Source organism: Thermobia domestica, chromosome 8 (assembly GCF_964235325.1).
Source record: "Thermobia domestica chromosome 8, izTheDome1.hap1.1, whole genome shotgun sequence".
Taxonomy (NCBI): domain Eukaryota; kingdom Metazoa; phylum Arthropoda; class Insecta; order Zygentoma; family Lepismatidae; genus Thermobia; species Thermobia domestica.
Window position 1 is genome coordinate 269,001,984 of NC_137461.1, and position 25,380 is coordinate 269,027,363.

The 25,380-nt window shown below is 37.5% G+C and overlaps 1 protein-coding gene across 2 annotated transcripts in view; it reads left to right on the plus strand.

The window, feature by feature from the left end:
- The window catches only part of LOC145693617 (uncharacterized), a 52,320-nt gene that overhangs the window by 14,048 nt on the left and 12,892 nt on the right, over positions 1-25,380 (plus strand). For both annotated transcript variants that reach the window (XM_081769770.1, XM_081769772.1), the window contains exons 2-3: positions 11,021-11,099; positions 18,112-18,216. In XM_081769770.1, the coding sequence (XP_081625896.1) occupies positions 11,021-11,099; positions 18,112-18,216 (184 nt within the window). The remainder of the gene's footprint in view (positions 1-11,020; positions 11,100-18,111; positions 18,217-25,380) is intronic.

Below are 25,380 nucleotides of genomic sequence, written 5' to 3' on the forward strand. Positions count from 1 at the left end.
AATGTGCAAAATTTCAATCTTCTAGGTGCAAAAGTAAGCCCGCGAAAAATAATATCCCCCAAATACCCTAGATTCCCGTATAAAACAGGATCTCAGGTAACAGTTTCCCGAAACATCCCTATTTATCCTAGGATCATGGTTCGTACGCCCTTCTCTTCAGAATAGAACAGCCTTTTCAAACGGTACCATTCATATGACTCCATCTGAATACCGTAGAAAGCTATTTTGTTAATTTTTTTTTTTTTACATTTTCCCCTCTAGACCCCCCTGTTTTCAAGCAGAGATCTGAAAACATCTGAAAAATGCTAAGGAGTCCACTGAACGACTGTGTAAAATTTCAGTTTTTTGAATGTAAAATGTAAACCCGCCAAAAAATAAGAATAATAGGCATAACAAAAAATATCTTTTTAAATTTATGATGTCATCACATACTATGTCTCGACGCAGAAAGGCGTGAAAGCATATCTAACATGTTCTACAATGCCTTCAATTTTGAAAAAAAAAAAATAAAACGAAGCAAAAAAGTTTATTGGTACTTTTTTTAATCGAGCAATGAAGATTCGATTTTTAATAGAATAAAGATAGGTATTATAATTTAAATATTAAGCATTAAGGAAAAAGTATAGCAACGTTTATCAAAATTTCACTTTTTTCACAAAAGTTACTGATATGAAGTTAGTTTGGTAGGGGGCATATTTTAAAAAAAATGGAAATAGCTTAAGGCACGAAATGCATAAATTTCGCCTAAAGTTATAAATCTTTAAAAAAAATCGGAGAGTAGATAGGACCCCTCTAAATACGCCCTATTATCTGGGAACAAACAAGCAGACACGCATGCGAAAGAATTTCCGTCTTAAATGTCGATGCTGATTTCCCCATTGGAATAGTTAACGATTTAAAAACACAAACCCATTGTTACGAAGAGAAGAAAGCAGCATTGCTCCGTTACCCGTTCAAAACTGGATTTTCCCTAATCATCTTGTGCATGACACTTGTTTTCATACTATGGTGTACATACTGTACATTTGAGCCTCATTGTATTATGATTATTAACTACTGTAACCGAAATAACAGAACAGAAACGGAATTTTACTTATTTTCATTTTAAATTATTTTATTTCGGAATTTGATTTAAATCAACGATTTTTATTTAAAAAATCAAGTGATTTAAATCAAGATTTAAATCGTGATTTAAATCCGACTGATTTAAATCAATCCACCCTGTTTAAAACCTTTGATGGTTCAAGAAAATAATATTATAAGAATATGTTTAAAACAAGGACTTGACAGTAGATTAGATTACGTTTGCCAGATGTCCCGGTTTTCCGGGACAGTACCGGTTTTCAATGGTAGAATTAACTGTCCCGAAAAAGACTTTCGGGACGCCTGTTTGTTCCGGTTTTGGTTCTTTAGGTTGAAAAAAATTAACGTACAAGAAATAGTATGTCTCAGCTAAAAACGAAAGGTTTTCGGAAGATTTGTGTAGCCAATTAATTTTACTAATCAAACAACCAGGAGTTTGAAATTCACATCCATTCTTTCGTACTATAAGTTATCGAGCTTCCAGAGGGGAAAAAATGGCCTTTTAAAAATATTCAAGAGGGATCATATGTTATGGCAATAATTTCTTGAATATTACTTTCAATAGAAAAAAGAATGTATTTTTTCTGGTGACAGGCTTTAACTACTAGTTATTTTATACTTCAATTGCCAGCGAAGAACCGTTTCATTGCTGGAACTTTAGTAAACAATGGAAATACCTACTGCTCTCAGTCGCTGTTTGTTAGCCGCATTTAAACTATTTCGTCCTGTCTGCTGTCTTCTGAGGCACAATTTTACAACAATGACGACGCCAACTTTAATTTCTTAGGGAGCAAAGGAGAGACAGAGCCATTTTTGGGGGGCGGCTATTTTTGCATACCAAAAATGATAGTTTTATGTTTTACTTAAATTACAGTGCAACGTGTATTATGTTGTTGTTTTTATATTATATAATTATAAATAAAATTTATTTTAAATAAAATTTGCAATTTGCAAATAAGGTAATATCTACATACAAAATATACGATTCTGGGTGTGAAAATATTGACATTTGAACCAGAGTCGGATTAACGAGGGCTTAAGGGACTATAGCCTCCGACCAACAGGTGGACAGGTGCTTCCACTCTGATCAAAATTTCAACTGGCTATCCTGAAAGAATCATGAAGATACAATCATCATCGTAAAATAAAATATGACCAAAAATATGAAGCATATTCCGTCAACTTCCCTACTGTACACTCATGTCCAAAATTATGTCGAATGTCTATAAATGTTTTGTAGGAATATAATTTGATAACGAATTCGCCCGGTATTTCTTACAATGTTAGTACGTGTATAATCGGAAAAGACATGTATGTGACAAATTTCATGTCAAAAGAGCAGTAAATAAGAACGATAAAACGAAAGTAATACTTTCTTGTCTATTTAGCAACATTTTGTTTTACTCATTCTAATTTTCGTATTTATAATTCTTTTCTTATGAAATTTACCACAAATATACATTTCCCGATTATACAATAGTATCAGTATTAAAAGTGCTCTACAAAATCATTATCAAATTATATTCTTACAAGAAGACAGTTATAGATATGCGACAATCATTTTGGACATTAGTGTACTTTCACAGAGTGAAGCCGGCAGGGCCTACCTATTTTTTCTAGCTCCAGACCTCCAGATAGGTATGGATGTGCACAAGATTTGTGGCTGTCTCGTCTCAAAAATGTGCTGTAAAAGTGATGTCTCGAATCGAAAAATGTATATTTTTCTATTGGAAGAGCCGTGTCTCGACTCGAGTTTGGTCAGGAAAACCCTATCTCGACTCGTCTCGTGCGCATCAATACGGAGATAGGTTAATCTAGCCCTGATTTTAACCTATTACAGTGGTTCGAATTCCACGTTAAATGGTCCATATGCATTTTATGTAGCCTCGGTGCTGACTAAACTCCTATCTATCAAACTTAATTGAAGATACCTTAGTGAACCTATATTTAACTGATTACACCACCACCTATCAGAGTTCGAAAAACTGTTTCGGATAAAATTTACATATTTTCCCCTTAGAACCCGAATCTGCAATTAAAATAATGGAGTTCATATATCAGTTTTCAGTTTCGCCCCTAAGTGGAGAAGCAGAGGTTAATTTTAGCATACGTAAATTTCTCCCTGCAAAATATTAACTTTTTTTATTTCCTACAGTTTTTTTTTTCGTCCGATGCTTGTTTCTCAAGATATTTTGCAATATGAAGTAACAAAATTCACCCCAACGTGGCGTCGTAAATCGTATCTCTTCGTATTTTCCTCCAACAACTCAGCTTCTGTAGTATCCATACTGTACCAACTATCACGAAATATTCTTATGAAAGTGTCCAATATTTAGTGGTTTTTTCAACGCAAGCAAAATCGACCTCCTGTATCTATCTGACATTTTGAAGTTGGCCGCCCTCAATAGAGGTATTCACGAGAAACTACTGTTTCCGAAAATAACACAGTTTGTTTCCTCATGTCCACTTCCTTATTTCGCTTTAGTTTCAATTATTTACTATCCTCGCATTGAAGTATTAATGTGCTCGTGTAGCTCTCAAACAGAAAGAGACATGGCAAAGTGTTTTCCTCTCAAAGTTGTTCGTTTAGTGATTCTTTCAATGGAGGCAAAATAAATCCCTGTTTCCATTTAAAATTTTGAATTTGTTCCCCCATAGAGGAATTACTGAGGCGTTCCTGAGGTCAGAAACATCGCCATACGAATTCAGCATATGCACTTTGGTATTATTTTTACGGATTTCGTGAATCACCCTGTATAGCCTGAGAATGGTGTCCCGGTTTTTCGTTTACAAAATCTGGCAACCCTAGACTAGATAGACTCTATGACCAATTTTCAGTATTACCACTTTCAAAATTATATTCGCAGAACGTATTAACATATGTTAAAAAGAATAGAAACTAATGGGACGGAATACAACATGTACATAACCAGAAATATGACAAACAAAAATTTAAAAATTAAAGCAACGAGTAAATCTATAACTCAATATCAAACATATTACAGAGCTCAGATGATTTATAATGAACTCCCACTCCGAATCAAAGAAGAAAGTAATTTTAAAGTATATAAAAGGTTAATTTTACAGTGGTTAAAATAATCCAAAAGTATTTTTAAAAAAACTATCGTTAACTAAAAGTTAGAATTATAAACCTTATATGTTGCGGTAAGAAAATAAAATACTAGAATCAGGCTCACATACAAGATGTTGATTATGTGAGCCATTTTCTATCTTTTCTTTATTCTTTACACAAGAAGTTCAAAAATTTTCGCAATATAGAAATAAGTGCACTGAATTAATCTGCCCGACACCAGAAGATAGACATTACTTCTGGAAGTTCGAGGTCCTGTGATCTCTGAATACCAGGTACGTTAAACTATTAATAAAGGGAATCTAGGAAGTCCGATTTCCTTTGGAGAATTAATAAAACTTACAAGTAAGAAATTTGACTTGTTGATTTCTGTAGCAGTTTACTTTTCCTTATTCTTTTACTTTATTCACTTAATATTTTGTATACTGTTATTTTTAATTTAATATGGTTATGTATTTTTAAGTAAATGCTTTAATATACTGGATAAACAGAATATATTAAGTTTTCTTTTTTCTTTAAATAAATAAAATAAAAATTCTTTATTTTTCTGCTGTAATTTTTCCTGACTCCTCTTGCTAAGCCTTTCTATAAAAATTGTGAACAGTCTGTAGCAGTGGTTCTCAACCTAATTCCTATCTTGACCCGCTCGTGTAAGTGCAAGTCCGAGTAAGTACGAGCCCAGTCAAGAGAGGTGAGCGCGAGCCACATTGACCGCAAGCACGAGTGATTTTGAAAACAGTCGAGGAAAGTGGTCAAAGGCGGGAGCCCAATTGAGGTAAGTGATCTCGAGCCCCAGTCAGCGCGAGCCCAGTTGAAAAAAAAGTGAGCTCGATCGCGAGCGAGCCTAGTACAAAATGTTCATCTGTGGTTTTTTTCATGGGCTGTTTTCGCTTACGCGGTATTTGCATGTGCTATTTTTGTCCTTGCGCGGTTTTTAGTCCTTATATCGATTTAACTAGGAAGAGTGCCTGTCAATTATGACACCTGAACACAGTAAAGCCATTTGGGTTGTCAAACTTACGGGACTTATGCTGTAATTATCCCTGACTCCTCTTTCCTAAGGATGTCTATAAAAATTGTAAAGTCTGTGGCAGTGGTTCTCAACCTAATTTCTATCTTGACCCGAATGCAAGCCCGAGTGAACCCAGTCGAGAGAGCTGAGCGCGAGCTCAAGTGACCGCGAGCGCGAGTGATTGCGAGAACAGTCGAGGGAAATGGTCAGAAGCGTTAGCCCAATTGAGGTAAGTGATCGCAAACCTGAGTGAGCGCGAACTCAGTTAAAAGGAGTGAGCTCGAGTGCGAGCGTGGTTAGTGCAAAATGTTCATCCATGGTTTTTGTCCATGGCTGTTGTATGTTTTCGCTCATGCGGTATTTGCATGCGCGGTTTTTGTCCTTGCGCGGTTTTTGTCCACGCGGTATTTGCATGCGCGGTTTTCGTCCATGCGCGGTATTTGCTTACGCTTTTTTTGTCCTTGCGCGGTTTTTGTCCATGCGCGGTTTTTGTCCACGCGGTATTTGCATGCGCGGTTTTTGTTCTTGCGCGGTTTTTGTCCTCGCGCGGTTTTTGTCCTCGCGGTATTTCCATGCGCGGTTTTTGTCCTTGCGCGGTTTTTGTCTTTACGCGGTTTTTGTTCACGCGGTATTTGCATGCGCGGTTTTCGTCCTTACGCGGTTTTTGTCTATGCGCTGTTTTTGTCCATGCGCTGTTTTGACCGGATACCGTAACAAGATCCCGTGGTTTTGCCATTGTTGAGTCACTCGTGAGTGTTTGTTTCTATCTCTTAGTAGTTGCCAATTTTATCAGCCAAGAAGTCGAGCCGCGGTCAGTTATTCAAAGTCACACGGGTGAGGTAGTGTATGTCCTTATTGTGTTGTTTCGAAAAATACCGTGGGAAAAATAGGTTAGTGCTATTGTAACAAATTGATTATAAATTCGAACTTCTTGAATCTACAGCACTGATAAGTAAAAAATTAGTAAATTCTTTGTACGTAGGTGTTTCTTTTAAACGAAACTGTGGCTGCTGCTGTTAAATCCGGCTTCACAGTTGTTGTGTATTCATATAGGGCTACTACAATTACTATTGCACATACATTTCGAATAAAGTACGTAAATCAAATTAAAAATTCATTACACCACTTTCCGCTACCAATATTAAGATATACTAGTGACAATTTCTTTCCTGATCTTTTATCACGTCGCAACCATAGTAGGTAATTCCATTATTACCACCGTGTAGGTCTATATGTGCACAAGATTTGCATAAATACACACAATCTGGGTACTTGACATAGTTCGTGTACCACAAGTGCATACTGATATTAATGTCCTTACGAGAAGATTTTGTTGCGCTTGTTTCGGAAGGTATATCCTCTCGGAAAATTATTTCGGGCTACGTGCAGTGGGCGTTCCTTTATGAATACTGAAATCGCCAGTGCTAACTTTAAATTAATTTGTCCGTAGTTCTTAATTAGCAAATTACAAATCTCAGCTATCCCAAGGCGAGATGAAAAAATGCTAACGATTACTGTTTGTGTTGTTCATATAAATATTGTTACATTACATATACCCTGATCTTATATTATGCTCTTTATGGTACAATGTACGGTGTGCTTACTAAAGAATAGTGGCTTTATTTAATATAATAGTGTGCTTTTATCGTGGGGAAAACAGTGGGCAGTTGGAGTAATTGTGGTTGGGGGAATTGAGAATTCGGGGCCAACACAATATGTCAGCCGCTGGCGCCAACTAGTAGCCAGTCCGGCCGTGATACCAACAAATAATTTCTTGTTATCGCTTACCGTCTTTGCTCTATGTAAATTGAAAGTGCAATAAGGAGCAATGCAGAGTCACTGGATGAAGTAGCTACTATCATTGGCATAAGTCACGGTTCAATCTGTAACATTATCCACGCTGTGCTCAATTTTGCAATGTGTGCGCCAGGATGGTACCACGTCAGCTGATAGACAAACTGAAGTAGCAATGTGTTGATGTGTGACGAGATTTTGCCACGCCGCAAAAGAGAAGGTAGCGACTTTCAAAAGATATTCGTTACTGGGTATGAAATATGGATGCATTATTACATTCCGGAAGTAAGAAACCGAACATGCAATGGCAGTATCCATTATCGGACACAATCATCTATATGGAAGTTAGTACATTCTTCTGGGACTAAAACGGTGTCATTTTGGAGCCTACGGAACGCATAGTCAATAATATCTTGTATTCCGATCTCCAAAAAGATTTTAAACCTGCTATGCGAAGTGACACGGACTTCTGACAACAAATTTTCTTCTACAACATAACAATACTCGGCCTCATACTACTGCCTGTGCAATGGCTGCAACCATTGGAAAACCTTCATTTCCTTGCGTACCGAATCTCGCCTCAGTGGTTTTCACATATTCGTATCTCTTAAAGGCACTAGACAGAAAGAAGTTGCAATCTGATGAAGAGGTGCCACAAATGGTGTATGACTAGTTGCGTAGCCTATATATATATATATATATATATATATATATATATATATAAGCTTTTCAGAGACATTGGTACACTTTTTGTAAGTGATGGGAAACTTGTATTGAGCGTAGAGTGGATTCTGTAGAAAAATTAAATTCGTGTGTTTCATACTTGCCCAATGTGAAAAAAACAAGTTTTCAAGTTTTTTTTTTTTTTTTTTTTTGACTGACCTTGTAACTAGAAAATTGCTTCCGTAAGTACTGGATATGGAAGTGGAGATAAAATTTTAACAATCGGTTCCAAGAACCTGAGAAATTTTACTAACAGATTCGGGCGAACCAGGTGAACGACACCATTGAACAAAAGCAATATGCTGTCAACGATAAGGCCATGGGCGCCCGCACCGGAGGCAAGGGGAAAATCACTTTACCTTGCATTTTCGAAAGATGTTCGGTTGTTTCAAAACTCTTTTATCCAGAAACACATGCCAAGGCACATTGTATTTGGTTACACCCACTAGAATATTTAACATAGGCCTATTTAATGTAGCCCACAAAATCATGCAATATGCCTCAATAATAATTGTTTTGCATTAAGCGTTATGCGCATCAATATATGTCGTGGTTTGCCCCTTCGCCGTCCTTGAAAAATTCTGCGGATGTTTCGGGATAAAAGTATTCTTATTCGGAGCTGTTATTATCTTCAGGTGTGGATAGTATGAAATATGAACCAGTACTGAAAGATATCGTGAAACTGTTTCAATATATGCCACTATAAACAAGAATTAGAGAACTCATGCTTGAGCTTGTTGGTGCCGAAGATCATGAGATACGAGGGCTGTCTAAAAAGTATCCGACCTTTGGCCAGAAAAATAGTTGCGAATACCTGACAGATTTGGGACCCTAATCCCCTTCAAAGTAGGCCCCTTGTGCTTCCACACACTTAGCCCACCGATCCTTCCACTGCTGGAAACACCGCTGGAAGTCTTCTTTTGGAATGTTGTTCAGCTCCGTCGTCGTGATCCGCATTATGTCTTCTCTACTCTCAAAACGGGATCCCTTCAAAGGCGTCTTCAATTTTGGAAACAACCAGAAGTCACAAGGAGCCAGGTCTGGAGAGTAGGGAGGTTGGCGAACGGTTGTAAATCCATGTTTGGCTAAGAACGTGTGGATCAATTGGGATGAATGTGCTGGGGCGTTGTCATGATGGACGTGCCAGTTTTCGCTGTCCACATGTCTGGTCTTTTGCGCCGGACTGCGTCACGGAGTCGCCTGAGAACATCTTGATAGTACTCCTTTGTCACTGTTTGTCCTTCTGGTGCGTACTCGTGATGCACAATTCCATGGGCATGGAAGAAAATAGTCAGCAACACCTTGATTTTGCTTCGCACCTGCCGCGCTTTCTTCTGCCTTGGAGAATCGGGATGCTTCCATTGAGACGATTGTTGTTTTGTTTCTGGGTCGTACCCGTACACCCATGACTCATCCCCAATTATCACGGAATTCAGATACCCAGGATCAGTGTTGGTGGTGTCCAGAAGGTCCTGTGCAACGTCAAGACGGGTGTCTTTTTGTTCCTGAAACAACAACTTGGGTACAAATTTAGCAGCCACTCGTTTCATGTTCAAATCGTCACGCAAAATTGCATGTGCAGAATCTTTACTCACTCCAACATCTTCTGCAATCTCCCGCACTGTCAAACGGCGATCTGCCATCACCAAATTTCGCACCCGCTCAACAACAGCTGCATTCCGAGCAGTTTGGGGCCTGCCGCTACGCTGCTCACTCTCGACTGATGTGCGGCCATCTTTGAATCGGTTGAACCATTGTTTAATTTGTGTTACACCCATCGCATCTTCTCCAAACACCTGCTGAATCTTACGAATTGTTTGGCTTTGAGAATCACCCAGCCTTTGACAGAATTTGATGCAGTATCTTTGCTCAATTCGTTCAGTCATCTTGCGAGAAACACTAAATCCGACGAACACTACCAACAGCACCTCACTTCGCGACCACCAGCTCACGACTGGCACACGCGAACGCGGTGAAAAAATTCAAGCATGCGCATTGAGGTTCCTCCTTCCACCGTGCACGGTGGCGCCGCCTGAGAATCACTACTTTGCGTGGAAAAAATTAAGGTCGGATACTTTTTAGACAGGCCTCGTATATGAAGCACAGCATTCAAGTTTCAAAAGCAAGTACTTGCAAATCACTTGAAGAAATGAAGTAGGTTAAATATACTTGTAGATTTTAATAAAATTAGCTGTAAATAGCTCGGTAGATAGATCACCTCTGGTGCACGAGATCGCTGGTTCTATCCCACTTCTCGCCAGGAAGACTTTGTATAGGGGATTTTCTCGGTGTTTTCCCACTTCCTTCAGTGCACCATTTCGATAATCATCATTATCACTGTTCCTTTTAGGTTCGGAGTATAATCGTTGATTATTAAACTAGAAAATTTCAAATAGCGCCTTCGGCACCCTAACACCCGTGCTAACCGCGTAGCTTTACTCGCTGTGAGCCTTATGTACAGTCGTTGTGACGCGCGATGAGTGCTATATTAACATATGTTTCTTGCAGTAGTCAGGCCTTTGATATGACGCTAATCATACGTAAAAACGACTGCATAAGGCGCTATAAGTCTGATTCCTCATTCCACTTGGATTGTGGAATAAATCTAAGTAACCTAGTAAAAGTTGGTAATAGTTTTCATTTAACGCACCGTGTTTGGTCCAGAAAAAGCTGGAATTTTAGCCATGATGATTATGTCCTCTAGAGTAAATTTTCACTGGGTAATTTAACTTACAAAATAGATGCACTAGGGAACACAAGTAACTTACAAACATCTGCACGGGAATAGAACATACAAAATACCACGCTTGAAGGAACCAGAGTTGGCGTGTGTCAATGAAAACTTGACCCACCATGACCCATTGACCCACCACCCACCGTGACCCACTCTGACCCGGATGTACAGCGAACAACTTTTTGTAGAGTGATCCTTTTTCCATAGACGATAGAATACTTATCCACCAAGTTTCGTACAGATCTGGCCAATAAGTTACCGACAAATAAAATACTACATACAAGCTGAGGTGAGCCTGTCCTTTGCCGAGCTCGGCCACCAAATCGTCTCTACTCATTGGTCTTCTTGCCCACCAAATTTAGTTCAGATCTAGCCAGTTAGTTGCCGAAAAATAGAACTAAAATACACCCTCCGCCAACACATACCTGGAGTGAAACTACAACCTGCCGTATGCTTACGTCATGAGCTAATAAAGTTATGATAAAGACTATGTATCTTAATAATTTAAAGTTGATAATTAATAATAAAAAATCATTCTTTTAGAGGACTAATCTTTTTTACGTGATCTTAATTTGCCTTTCAGGTTTCTTCTGGACCGTCGCTGGTGGTTGTGGAGCCAAACTATGGAGTAATTCTCGTGGAGACACCTTGTAAATGCAAAGGTAAATACATATGTTTTCTCTAGTGATGTGATACTCTTGGCAAAATTGCATCTTCTAACGTGTCTTATTTCGCAGCTATCAATACTATAATATCTTGACACAAGAGCTCTTAGGACTCAAGGTTTATCAGCATGGGCGCCGGGAATCGAGGTTATTGGCACCCCTGAAGTTCTCTTGGACCTACGTATTTGTATTAAAATCGTCATTGATCTTGTTAGATTATATCTGAAAAACCTGAATGTCCTCCTCCCAAAACAGTTATAGAGAAATCTCGCGGAATACGAGGCCTGTCTAAAAAGTATCCGACCTTAATTTTTTCCACGTAAAGTAGTGATTCTCAGGCGGCGCCACCGTGCACGGTGGAAGGAGGAACGTTAATGCGCATGCTTGAATTTTTTCACCGCGTTCGCGTGTGCCAGTCGTGAGCTGGTGGTCGCGAAGTGAGGTGCTGTTGGTAGTGTTCGTCGGATTTAGTGTTTCTCGCAAGATGACTGAACGAATTGAGCAAAGATACTGCATCAAATTCTGTCAAAGGCTGGGTGATTCTCAAAGCCAAACAATTCGTAAGATTCAGCAGGTGTTTGGAGAAGATGCGATGGGTGTAACACAAATTAAACAATGGTTCAACCGATTCAAAGATGGCCGCACATCAGTCGAGAGTGAGCAGCGTAGCGGCAGGCCCCAAACTGCTCGGAATGCAGCTGTTGTTGAGCGGGTGCGAAATTTGGTGATGGCAGATCGCCGTTTGACAGTGCGGGAGATTGCAGAAGATGTTGGAGTGAGTAAAGATTCTGCACATGCAATTTTGCGTGACGATTTGAACATGAAACGAGTGGCTGCTAAATTTGTACCCAAGTTGTTGTCTCAGGAACAAAAAGACACCCGTTTTGACGTTGCACAGGACCTTCTGGACACCACCAACACTGATCCTGGGTATCTGAATTCCGTGATAACTGGAGATGAGTCATGGGTGTACGGGTACGACCCAGAAACAAAACAACAATCGTCTCAATAGAAGCATCCCGATTCTCCAAGGCCGAAGAAAGCGCGGCAGGTGCGAAGCAAAATCAAGGTGTTGCTGACTGTTTTCTTCGATGCCCGTGGAATTGTGCATCACGAGTACGCACCGGAAGGACAAACAGTGACAAAGGAGTACTATCAAGATGTTCTCAGGCGACTCCGTGACGCAGTCCGGCGCAAAAGACCAGACATGTGGACAGCGAAGAACTGGCACGTACAACGACTCACCAAAGGTAGTCGTCAACCTGGTTCGGCTAATAATATAAGTAAATCTTGAGTGGTAGTAATTGTTTACACATTAAAATATCTTCAATAATTATATACACTAGTATTCTCACCTTTTCTATCGAAATTACAAGTCGATGATGAGTATAAAATAATTTATTAGTTGATACTCTTTTAACGTATTTTCACTCCACACTGTCTTGTAAGCATACATGTTAGTTAGGTATCTATAAACAACTACATAGCTACCAATTATACAATAATGTATTTTTCCTACATATATTAAAAACATTCTTCTTTTGTTATTTAAAAATTAACATTATATCAGGTATAGTGCTTGTGTATGAGCACTTTCTGCCCAAGGTACAGGTAATTATTAAACGATACAAAGTATCTCGTTGTATAAAAATGTCGCCCGACGATGGGACTGAATATAAAAGTTACAAGCGAGCTTGGCTTTTATATTTAAGAACCACTGGTCCGTTTAGAATAATGGTATTACATTACTTATGTCCTTTACATTTTGATCGCCCCTCGTATATATATATATATCCTCATTAAGCTTCATATATATAACTACATTTATAATAAATCTCTTATTTCATTAATATTTATCTTTTATTATAGAAACGTCGTCGCTTATTAATCTAATTAATGAAGGGTACGAAGTCAAAATCGTAAGAGGCAAATTACTTTTTAAAACATAAATCATAATGATTAACAGTTTCAATCATTATTACAACGGTGATGTTAAGAAAAAAATGTTTGATCTTTCCAGGGCGCATTATATAATAACTACATTAGATGATATTTTAAAATATACATTGTATCCATAAGGCATCAGAATATAGAAGAATCTTATTCGAGTAATATGTAAGGTAGCGCATAAAGACAGTCGTCGAATAATTAGCTTAATAGAATGAATCTTATTCTTAACATAATCTTTGACAACAAATTCTCAACACAAATCCATATAATATCAATAACCTTTGCTTTTAATCAATTATAAATCGAATTATAATTCTTCACATTAACAAGAGAGAATTAAAATCATTTAAAAATTATCATTGGTTAATGAGAATTAAAGAAAATTAAATTGAATAAAAATAAAATAAATGTTTATGACAATCTATAGCTGATATGAGTCTAACCACTACCACATCAGCTGCAGTTAGTTTAAATTCATACTCGTATATGGTTCTAATAAAGTACATTGTACTGCACAATCGTGATTATGTCCCGTATTGTTATTCTGTACAAGAATTGTGTCATTCTCTTGATTTTGATGCGAAGTGCCATCTCTTGAATTACGACTACGTCTATCCATGCAGTTTACTGTATTCCTTGAATTTCGCCATGTATTTCGTCTATTTTTAAATCTACTTTGGTTATATGGTCTGACATAAGGATTGTCACGATTAATTAGGTTATGTGGATTCCCAACATACCTTTGCCTATTTTGCTCGTTCTGACTGTTTAAATTCACTCGATTTAGGTTGTGTTCCGTATCGTTCGCATTACGGATATTTAGATTACGAACAGGTACAAGGTGATCTGAATTGCTTTTAATTTTGCCTAATCCTGCTTGATGATTCTGAGCGTGGTATTGAGTTTCATAACATTGGACAAGCATTAATAAGTGATTAAAACTCATGCACTGTGTAGAAAACAAGATCTGTTGTAGTTTAAACGGTAGCAAATATCGAATTGATGCAATTACTCTAGATTCCGATTGCAACGGATTTACGACTTTTAATTCGTTATATGTATTTACAACAAAATCAACAACAGATTTGTGCAAACGAGGATTAAAAGGTTGGTTTCTAATCGTGGCATCTCTGTTTGCAAGCAAAAAGTCATTTTCGTAATTTGCAATCAGCGCTGCTTTGAATTCCTCATACGTATTGATGTGATCTCGTACTGCTTTAAACCATAAAGAACATGGTGGGAGTAATAAATGAGGGATTAGTTTCATATATTGCGATTTATCTATACACATTATATTGCACTCATCCTGAAATTTTTCTAGGAAAGAAGTAGCATTTTCGTTACATTTACCACTGAACTTACTCATAGCACGTATTTCACTCATCTTTACACTTAACTTTACCTTTCTTTCACCATTCCGTGTTCGTATTGAGTGACAATTCCTACCTACTGCGTGATGTGTAGTTCCACCATCTCTTTTACGCCCATCTGTATTCCTTGGATGGATTCCTTCCAAAATAATGTCCTCATCGGATGGGTTACTTGAAGATGATATAATGTGAGGTCCACGTTGATCTGCTACGGGTGAATGCGAGGTCATCTCCTGTGAACAAGGGAACTCCAAATGATCATTAACCATGTTGTTGTGGTATGCGTTGTCCTTAATCTGTAGCGTCCTGATTTCCTCTTGTAATGCAGATATCAACTGGGTATTCGCACGTATTTTGTTAGAATTATCCGTGACCTGAATCTTTTGTTGCCGTACAGAAGATTCTATTACTTCCAAATCCTTTTTTACACAATTGACCTCTTGACTTATATGGTTGTAATTATCCTGGCAATCTTCAGATACTCTTCTTAGCTTTTCATCGAACTGTGATGTGATGTCACTCACCGCCTGGATAATAGATTGTTTCGTCTCTTCGGATGTCTGCTTCAATCGTTTACTTAATTCCTCATACTGTTTGCTGGATTCTTCGGATTTCCGCTCCACCGTCTGTTTTAATTCCTCATACTGTTTGCTGGATTCTTCGGATTTCCGCTCCATCGTCTGTTTTAATTCATTGGACATCTGAGCCAGATTTTGTTCTTGTCGCTGTAAAGCCATTAAGATTTTGTCTTCAAATGTCAACACTTCAGATACAACAGGAGCTGTATTTTGTTCTTCGTTACCACTGTCACCAGTTTCTTTCTCCATTGCCTCACCGATCATCATTTTTCTTGTGATTGTTCTACCACTTCTAAGTATAGTTAAGTTCGTAGTCATGAACCTTATTGCTGAAGTAAATTCACCCTTACTTTATACTTCAGGATATGAATTTACAAAGTTCCCGGGTGAGGTAAACCAAAAATTTTACGACTCACCAAAGGTAGTCGTCAACCTGGTTCGGCTAATAATATAAGTAAATCTTGAGTGGTAGTAATTGTTTACACATTAAAATATCTTCAATAATTATATACACTAGTATTCTCACCTTTTCTATCGAAATTACAAGTCGATGATGAGTATAAAATAATTTATTAGTTGATACTCTTTTAACGTATTTTCACTCCACACTGTCTTGTAAGCATACATGTTAGTTAGGTATCTATAAACAACTACATAGCTACCAATTATACAATAATGTATTTTTCCTACATATATTAAAAACATTCTTCTTTTGTTATTTAAAAATTAACATTATATCAGGTATAGTGCTTGTGTATGAGCACTTTCTGCCCAAGGTACAGGTAATTATTAAACGATACAAAGTATCTCGTTGTACACGTCCATCATGACAACGCCCCAGCACATTCATCCCAATTGATCCACACGTTCTTAGCCAAACATGGAATTACAACCGTTCGCCAACCTCCCTACTCTCCAGACCTGGCTCCTTGTGACTTCTGGTTGTTTCCAAAATTGAAGACGCCTCTGAAGGGATCCCGTTTTGAGAGTAGAGAAGAATAATGCGGAACACGACGACGGAGCTGAACAACATTCCAAAAGAAGACTTCCAGCGGTGTTTCCAGCAGTGGAAGGATCGGTGGGCTCAGTGTGTGGAAGCACAAGGGGCCTACTTTGAAGGAGATTAGGGTCCCAAATCTGTCAGGTATTCGCAACTAGTTTTCTGGCCAAAGGTCGGATACTTTTTACACAGCCCTCGTATTGTAGAACTGGTTCTAAGGAACTATTGCTCGAGTAACTATTACAATATTTTTTTTTCAAATAATTATTCTAGAGCCTTTTTATTTCAAGTGTGCCCTCGGAAAATATGTGGAACATACTTCGGCCCCACCCTCGCCGCCCTCTTACGGAGGAAACCTTCCCTTTGCTTCGGGGAAAGAAGTGAATGATCTTGTCTGTGATGTCAATTTGTCATTCAACCGTTTGCTCTTGGCAAGGGAAGATCGTAGGTTACTTATAATGGCTAACAAAACAGTGCACAGCAAAGTCTATGAAACAATTCACTGGGGGCAACCATGTCCGCATCCAACTATTGAAAGATTTCGACCACAGCAACTTGTCACTTCTCCTCCGAGTGAGGTACGGGAAAATACATCGACAGCAGCGCCAACAAGGACATATTTGAAATCGAAAGGCTCTAATATTGAATGAGAATTATTTGGCTAGTACGGTTTTAACGCAGGTTAATGTCTTTATCTCTTAAATGTCAATGACAATAGTGATTTAAGCGATCTGTAATATGAGCAAAAATAAAAGCAATGATAGGAAGGATAAAAGTAAACTTTTAATAAGAAGAAAAGCACATTTTATGGGTTATTGAATAAAGAATTAAGGAAAAGATACATCAAAGGTTTCATGTGAGGTATGACTTGTTCGAAGTAGACATGCGGATATTATGAACGAACGATGAAAAGCAATTCAAAACATGATCCGAATGCGGGTATGAGAAAGAGTAGAGGAAATTAGCTGGAGGGAGTGAAGAACAATAAGAAACTGATGGAAAGATTGAAAATAATCTGATTAGAACATTGTTTGAGAAATTGTGTTCTTAAGAGAAATGATGTATGAAAGTAAAGATGGGAATTACCAGAAGGTATTAAAGAGAGTAAGTCTTCTGCGTAAGAGGTTATAGCTGCTCTTCCCGCTGAAACTGTGAAGACTGTGGCGCCGCCACTCAAGGAAGTTTGGTACTACGAACTACTAAAAGCAAGAATGAATCAAATCATTCAGAGCGCTTGAGTCTGATAGAATTGGCCAATGATGCACTTAGCTACTGCCAGTAGCAGACGACGCAGTTAGTCACAACTCTAGCCGGTAATGTCGCCGAGTCACTTTCGTTGCATTGTGGGAACGATTTGAATTTTCATTTGGAATATAGGGAGTGGTTCATCTGGGTAATCAGTACGACCTGCTCGGGAGAGTAATACTCCCGGAAGTACGTTTTTTTCGCGCGCTACTCTAGCCAGCTGTTTTACTCGCTATCCTAGTCAGTTGTTTTAACTTAGTCACAAAATCTATATCATTTAGTACAAGGGGAAAAAAACGAGCCTTATATCGTGGAGTACAAGGGCAACAAAACGAGCCCTGCGGGGCTTCTAACCCGTTCCTACTACTACTACTACTTATCTGCACAAAAGTAAGTAAATCACATTTTGTAGTATTATTTTCGTATTATTTTAATTTAAAAAGTGTTATAAAAATGTAAAAAAAATGTTTAAAAAACTTTCCTCGGGCCGGGTTTGAACTCACGCCAAAAGAGGTTTTCGTTACTAGCATATAGCGCTATCCCACTCGGCCACGAGGACCGACAACAACAATCGTCTGAATTCTGCTATTTGAATGCAACGTGGCAAGACATACATAACGCCAACCAATCAGAACTGTGTTTTCCGTTTCTACTTCCGGGAGCATTACTCTCCTGAGCTAGTCCTTAATCAGTGGTTAAGCAATCAATTGAGAACGTAATGGGTGGTAGCTTGGACGTTTCTTCTAATAAACTGCTAATGATTTTGTCTGTCTGATAACAGAAAGCTTGTAAATCAGATACTGAATGTTATTCTTTAATTGATTTAATAAACAATTTTGATTTATCTTATGTCTTTCTCAAAACAGGTGGTAAAGTCTACACACCATATAAAATGCCACTTCGTCTTCTGCAATGGTATCAACCGATTTCTTCTAACAGTGCTGCTGGTGGTGGTAGTTCATTCAGACCTGGTAAGTATTAGTTTGTTATTTATAATTACTTTTAATTATTTTCTTTTAATTTCTAATATGTATCAGCAGGCATGACGCATGGTAGTAATGAACTCATACAATTGAAACTTTGGAGCGCGGTACATATACGTATTACTTTATGTAAATTACTTACCTCACAGCTATTTCATGAATGTTGAAAGCGTAATAAATTCCTATAAATGGAGTGTGGTCAGTCTTCAAGGGCAAATAGTTGAGGTATTTTAAGCAAGATAGATTTTCACATTTTGAAGAAATAATCCAGTTTCCACTTGTAAATTTAATAAACGCTCATCTTAATGAAGCAACATACATGTTTTCACGTTTTGACTTTATTGTTGTCCAATCATCTTAACAACAAGCAGTGCCATGGCGTGGGAAGGGCGAGCGGAGTGATTGCCCCGGGCGCCGAAGTAAGGGGGGCGCAAAATTAGGGAGAAAAGCAAAAGAAGGAAAGAAAAAGAGAGAGGAAAAATTACTTGGAATATTACTAGTACGAGGGTCACTATTTATATTTTCAGCCTAATAATGGAAAAACAGTAATTTGTCATTGAAAATTGATTTATTACTTTTCGAAATATTCTCCTTTGTGATCAGTACACTTTTGCATTCGTTCGAACCATTTTTCAAAGCATTATTTTTTTCAATCTTCTTCAGCCACCTCCATAATATGGTTTTTGAACGCATCAAGGGCTTCTTCCGCCGACGAAAATAATTGTCCATGCAATTTATTCTTGGCATTCGGGAACAATAAGTCATTGAATGCCGAATCAGGACTGTGTGGCGGATGACTCATCAATTCGATTTTTTGTGTGTTCAAATAGTCTGTTGTTAGGCGAGACGTGTGAGAGCTCACATTGTCTTGATGAAGAATGATCCAACGGTGCTTGTTTGTATTCCGTATTTGTCCGAAGACCTTCGGCAAACAATTGTGGTTTACCATTCAGAGTTGACTGTTCTACGTTCCTCTAAAGGCACAGTTGCCAGATGATCAGTTTTCTCAAAAAAAAAAAAAAAAAAAAAAAACAGGCGACCATTTGTTTTGGATGTGCTTCGAGCGCGAACAACTTTTGTTGGATTGGGTTCATCTTGCAACAACCATACAGTCGACTGCTGTTTACGTTCTGGCTCATATGCATATATCCATGATTCGTCACCTGTTACAATCTTATATACGTCTTTTGAAGCACCGCCATTGTATTTATTGAGCATTTGTGTGCACCAATCGACGCGAGCTTCTTTTTGAGCTTTTGTCAAATTATATGGGATCCAACGAGAACAAACCTTTCTCATAACTGAATGATCATCTAATATTTTATATATGCTGGTGGAATTAATGCCTAGTTTTGCCTCAAGTTCATAGTATGTCACATGACCATCTTGCAGTATTAAGTTTTGCACAGCGTCAACGTTTTCTTGAATAACAACTGATTTTGGACGACCTTCGCGAATTTCGTAAGTGAGCGAATGGCGGCCATGTGTAAAATCGTTGCACCAGCGGTTCACAGTTGCAAAGGATGGGGCTTCATCGCCAAATGTGGAAGTTTGTTGATCGATGCACTCTTGTCTTTATAATCCACGTCGAAAATCGTAATAAATCATCGCACGAAAATTTTCTCGAATTAATTCCATTTTTCTGTTGTCACGCTATCTTGAAGTCAATGTAAACAACACAAATAAGGCTTTTGACAAAAAAATTTGAAGTACGTTATGGTCAACAATGTCAAAGGTTTCTATGCAAACAAACAAACAAAAGAGCGCCTAACTACAATCAGTGTTGCCAAGGCTCAAAATATAAATAGTGGTTCTCGTATTTACTTAAATCCTCTTCTTGCTTTAGGAAGCGGTCCTATAACGTTACTTATGTTAGGAAAAAGTATGTGCGCAGTATATAAAATGGAATGAAAAAGTGATAAAATGTGTTCAAAATCAAGGAAAAGCAGGGTGTATTTTTGAAAATTTTCTTACGATTCGCGTCAACCATGGTGACGCTCCGTGGCTGGTCTGTCGACCACACTCATATGTATGGGGGGCGCGTCATATAGTCTGCTGATTTTCCACGGCACGGCTCCGACGACAAGCATAATTTTGATAGTTTTCTGTACACACTCACTACTCAAATCACACTAGTTGGTCCTTTGACATGAAAAGTACTAATAACGAAGAAATTCTACATTATGAATAATCAATCAACTCAGAAATGTATTCACACTACTATAATGTGTAGGTAAACCAAAAAACACAACTACATTCATACACTAAAATACAAATGCTAAGCAAAGCAAGTTTTTTTTTCATTCAACTTTTTTGAACAATCATATTGCGGCACTCTTGTTTCATCGCGAATGGGAAGGACGAAGAATTAGAGAAGATTCTCTACTTAAGAAGTTACCACATAATTTTCTGCATTAAAATGTGCATTTGTATGAAAATGCATTAGGCTTCTTCGAATTACGAGCTAAGTAGTATCTTCATAAAATTGTAATGTTGGGCATGAAAACAACATACTAACTAACTCTGTGGCCTATGAAACCCGGAGGTTCAATGCCGCGTTCACAGAAGCTTTCCATTGACTTCTGTCCTGAACCAACTGCACCAGTTTCTACTTTGTATTCCTATTTCTACGAGATCCATCTTAATATTAACCTCCCATCTTCACCTAGGTCTTCCTAATGGTTGTTTTCCGATTCGGTTTCCAGTTAAGATTTCCGTTCTGGCTACATGACTTGCCCATCTGAGGCTCCTAGACTTGATGACCTAACTATGTTTGTTAAACGGTATAAATTATGTGGTTTCTAGTAATGAAGTTTTTTCCATTCCCGATTCACATTCCTCTTGGGTCCGAATATTCGTCTCAGTATTTTATTCTCAAATACTTTTTCTGCGTTCTTCCCTCAGAGTAAGCGACCATGGTTCGCAACTACACAGTACAATAGGCATAATTGTCGTTTTATATATTTTAAACTTTTTATCAACATTATAAAATTGAAAGTGACTATGTTTGTGACTTTTAATCTACCATCCGACCGATCTCGATCTTTTTTTTTTTTTTTTTTTTTTATGTAGACAGTTCTTTCCTGGGAGTGCTTTTAGCTATTCACTTTCACGGTAGAATTTAGGGAAGGGGAGGGAAGAGAGATAAAAAATAAATAAAACTTAATAATTCTTGAACCAAACGACCAATTTTGATCAAAGTTTCGACATAGATGAGATTTGTGTCCCGGGATGGAATTTACTATTTCACTTTGACGGAACAACGTAAAGGAAGAGGAGATATACAAAAATCAATAAATATAAAAATAAAAGTGGCTATGTTCGTGAGTTAATAACTCTTGAACCACCCGATCGATCTCAATCAAATTTTCAACATAGATGAAGTTCGAACCTGGAAAGTTTATTATTTCATTTTGACTGTAGATCTTAGGGGTTAGGGAGGAGGGGGAATATATATAAAAATGAATAAAACTTAATAGCTCTTGAACCACCGCACCGATCTCGATTAAACTTTCAAGATAGTTAAGGTTCGGACCTGGGATATTTTCGTCATTTTACTTTGACGGCACAATGTATGGGAGGGGGACGTATATGTTTAAAAAAATAATAATAAAAGTGACTGTTTTTGTCATTTTATCACGCATAAACAACCCGACCAATCTTAATGAAATTATCAACATAGATTAGGTCCGGACCTTAGGTTTTTTTTTTTTTTTTTTATCATATCACTTTGACCGTAGAACTTAGTAGTGGGGGACGGGATATATATATATATATAAACTTAATTATTCTTAAACCACAGGACCGATCTCGATCAAATTTTGAACCTAAATGAGGTTCGAATCTGAAATGAAATGACATTTTTTGAGTTTTACGTCCCACGTTATGCCGGTTTAGTTCGAACCTGGGATGGGTTTTGTCATATCACTTAACGGGGTAACTTAAGGGAGGGGGAGAGGCGTTTGAAAATGACCGATATTAGTGTCGAATCTATGGTTTTTTGGGTGACTGAGACGAACAGTGACACTTCTGAAGCCGTTTAAATCCAAATTCAGCCCCGCAACTTGGGGAAGGAGGAGGGGATGATCGAAATGACCATCAGTATCGAATTCATAGTTTCCAGGGTCACTAACAAGTAAACCTTACGTTTGGGTGAATCGAGTTGCTGACTGAGACACATATGAGAAAGTAGTACTAAATGTGGTCAGTATTTCAGTGAAGTTGTAGGTGCGAAGCTCCAGGGGTTTAGCAGATACAGCTACCAGAACATCGCATGGAAGTACAGAATAGTCTTCATACAGTTGGAGGTAAAAGCTCTGTAAGACCTCTTGTAACGACAAGAGATGAATAACAAATATATGGGTACATATTGGGACTCTTGGGAAGTCATATAGTAAGGGTATAATTGACGGCGGCCATCTTGAAATCCGCCATTTTGAATTAAGGTTAAGTTTTAAAAATAGGAATAGGGTCATGTGATACATGATTTAAGGCACAAATTTAATCAGAATAACAAAGGTGACGTTAATTTTGATTTACGCGCAATTGGTAAAAAGTTATAGGGTAATTAAATATTGTTGCCTTTGTCAGGTGTGCTCACTGTGAGCAGAGCATTTGTGCAAATTATGCACTCTTTTCTGAACTACATATTGATTGTACTAATTGAGGACTTTTCTGGAAGAAAGACCCAAGTTCAATTATGACTCAATTCCACTTTGGTCACACTTCCTTAAATTAGCAACTTGTTTATGCGATAACATATGCTGGTTAATGATAAAGCAAAAATGGTTGTACCGTTGGATTTATGGTAAAATTTGCTATTAATAAGGTGTCAATGTTATGCGTTTTGTTTAAAACTTTTGTCTGATTCAAAATGGCGGATTTGAACATGGCCGCCATCAAGGCAACTCTTACCATAGACCTAATATTTATCCACCTGCTTTTTATTTAATTATTATCATTAACACAAGATTTACAAGGTGGGGTAAAGGACTAATACATATGCTGCAACAATATTTAATTTCCCTATAACTTTTTACCAATTGCGCGTAAATCAAAATTAACGTCACCATTGTTCTTCTGATTAAATTTGCGCCTTAAATCATGTATCACATGACCCTATTCCTATTTTAAAAACTTAACCTTAATTCAAAATGGCGGATTTCAAGATGGCCGCCGTCAATTATACCCTTACTATATGACTTCCCCCTAGTCCTAATATGTACCCATACATTTGTTATTCACCTTTTGTCGTTACAAGAGGTCTTACAGGGATTTTACCTCCAACTGTATGAAGACTATTCTGTACTTCCATGTGATGTTCTGGTAGCTGTATCTGCTAAACCCCTGGAGCTTCGCACCTACAACTTCACTGAAATACTTACCATATTTAGTACAACTTTCTCATATGTGTCTCAGTCAGCAACTCGATTCACCCAAACGTAAGGTTTACTTGTAAGATAAACAATGATACTTCCGATGCCGTTCCTCGCAACATGGGAGGGGGGGGGGAGAGATAAAAATCATCGAAAATGACCGATATCAAAGAGGGCTTTAGCAATAGTAAAAAGTGACTGACTAACGGAAAATATTACAATTTTTTTTTTTTTTAATTGATCCAGCGAATCGGGTAATTAATGTTAGTATATTATAAACACACACTGAGACAGAAAATTTCAATCTAGCTAGTAGATATAAAAATACGCAAACATCAACATTGCGTTCAGTAAACCTTTTGAAATAAAAAAAAAAAAAGTAAATATAGAATAACACCTTAATCCATTAATTTTAATACAACCTTTATTTATCAACTTTAATTGCAATACCCTATAGAACAATGAACTCTAATGCAATACATAATAAAATCTATGAATTTAAAATTTTGATATAATAATAAAGGGCCAAACTGTTCGGACTACTAATATTAATAATAATCACCCTTAGATGTCACTACCTGCTCTATCAGGTGCTAATTGCCCTAATAAATGACACTTCCTGCACTATCGAGTATTGAACTGTGCATGCGGTTTTCCAATTTAAAACAACTAGTGTCTTTAAAAGTCATGACATTAAATTTCTTCTTGGTATTAATTTGACGAATAAGTAACATTTATTCACTAGAAAATTGAAAAGATTTCCCTTATAAAGTTTCATTTTTGATTGGTTTTAAATGACCGTAGTTGCTTAATTAGTTTAGTGCAGTTCGTGCAGAGCCTTTCATGATAAAGAATGGGATATATGGAATATGACATGATTTTTATTGTTCGTTTAAAAAAAAAAAAAAGCTACTTTCAGTAAACATGCAAGTAATAAGACTTTTATAAGTTTTAAATAAAAACCTACATGAAGTTAGTACAGAAATAGTGAATATTCCTTAATATTGTTTAACGAAGGCAAAAAGTATTTGGATTTCAAAGAAAATCTTCAAGGCCCGTAAGGGAAGAGAAAGTATTTTCCATGGAAAACCAAAAGGAAGGCATCTTCCAATGTTTCACATGTTTGATCATTATCGGCTTTTAATAGCCACCTTTACGTATCTTGTATACGAGGTGCATTTTAGAGGGATTCATCGCCATTAACAAAGGCTGTACTATACACTCATTTACTATACCCGAACCGAATACATGGCATATTTCTCTTTCTTTTCGTTTAAGTAACGTTTGGTCAGTTGAAACTCGTAAAGAACACAAATCATGTAACCTCTTTTGGGTTGCCGTGTTTCACATGTTCTCATTGACGTCTTCGTTTCTAACTCTAGCGTCCATAACTACATGGCTACGGGAGGAAGCACCCTCAAACCCGTTACTTTTTTTTTACCCCCTCTGTACGAAATGTGAAGGACGGTCGTTCCGAATAGGATAGTCTATGACAGCGTTTCCCAACCTTTTTTAACTTGCGGCACACTACGGGTCTAACTTGAATTCTCGCGGCACACTCATAGGTATTATTATTATTATTATTATTATTATTATTATTATTATTATTATTATTTGTAAATAGAAAATACCGTCGTATTTGTTTTCTTTGATTACTAACCACCTTCTCTCAAAGAATAAAGCTCGATCACTGGTTTTCCTCCATCGTAAATCATTATACTTACTTTTCATTCAAATTAAAAAATAGAAAACAGTTCCAATGAAATATAGAACTCAG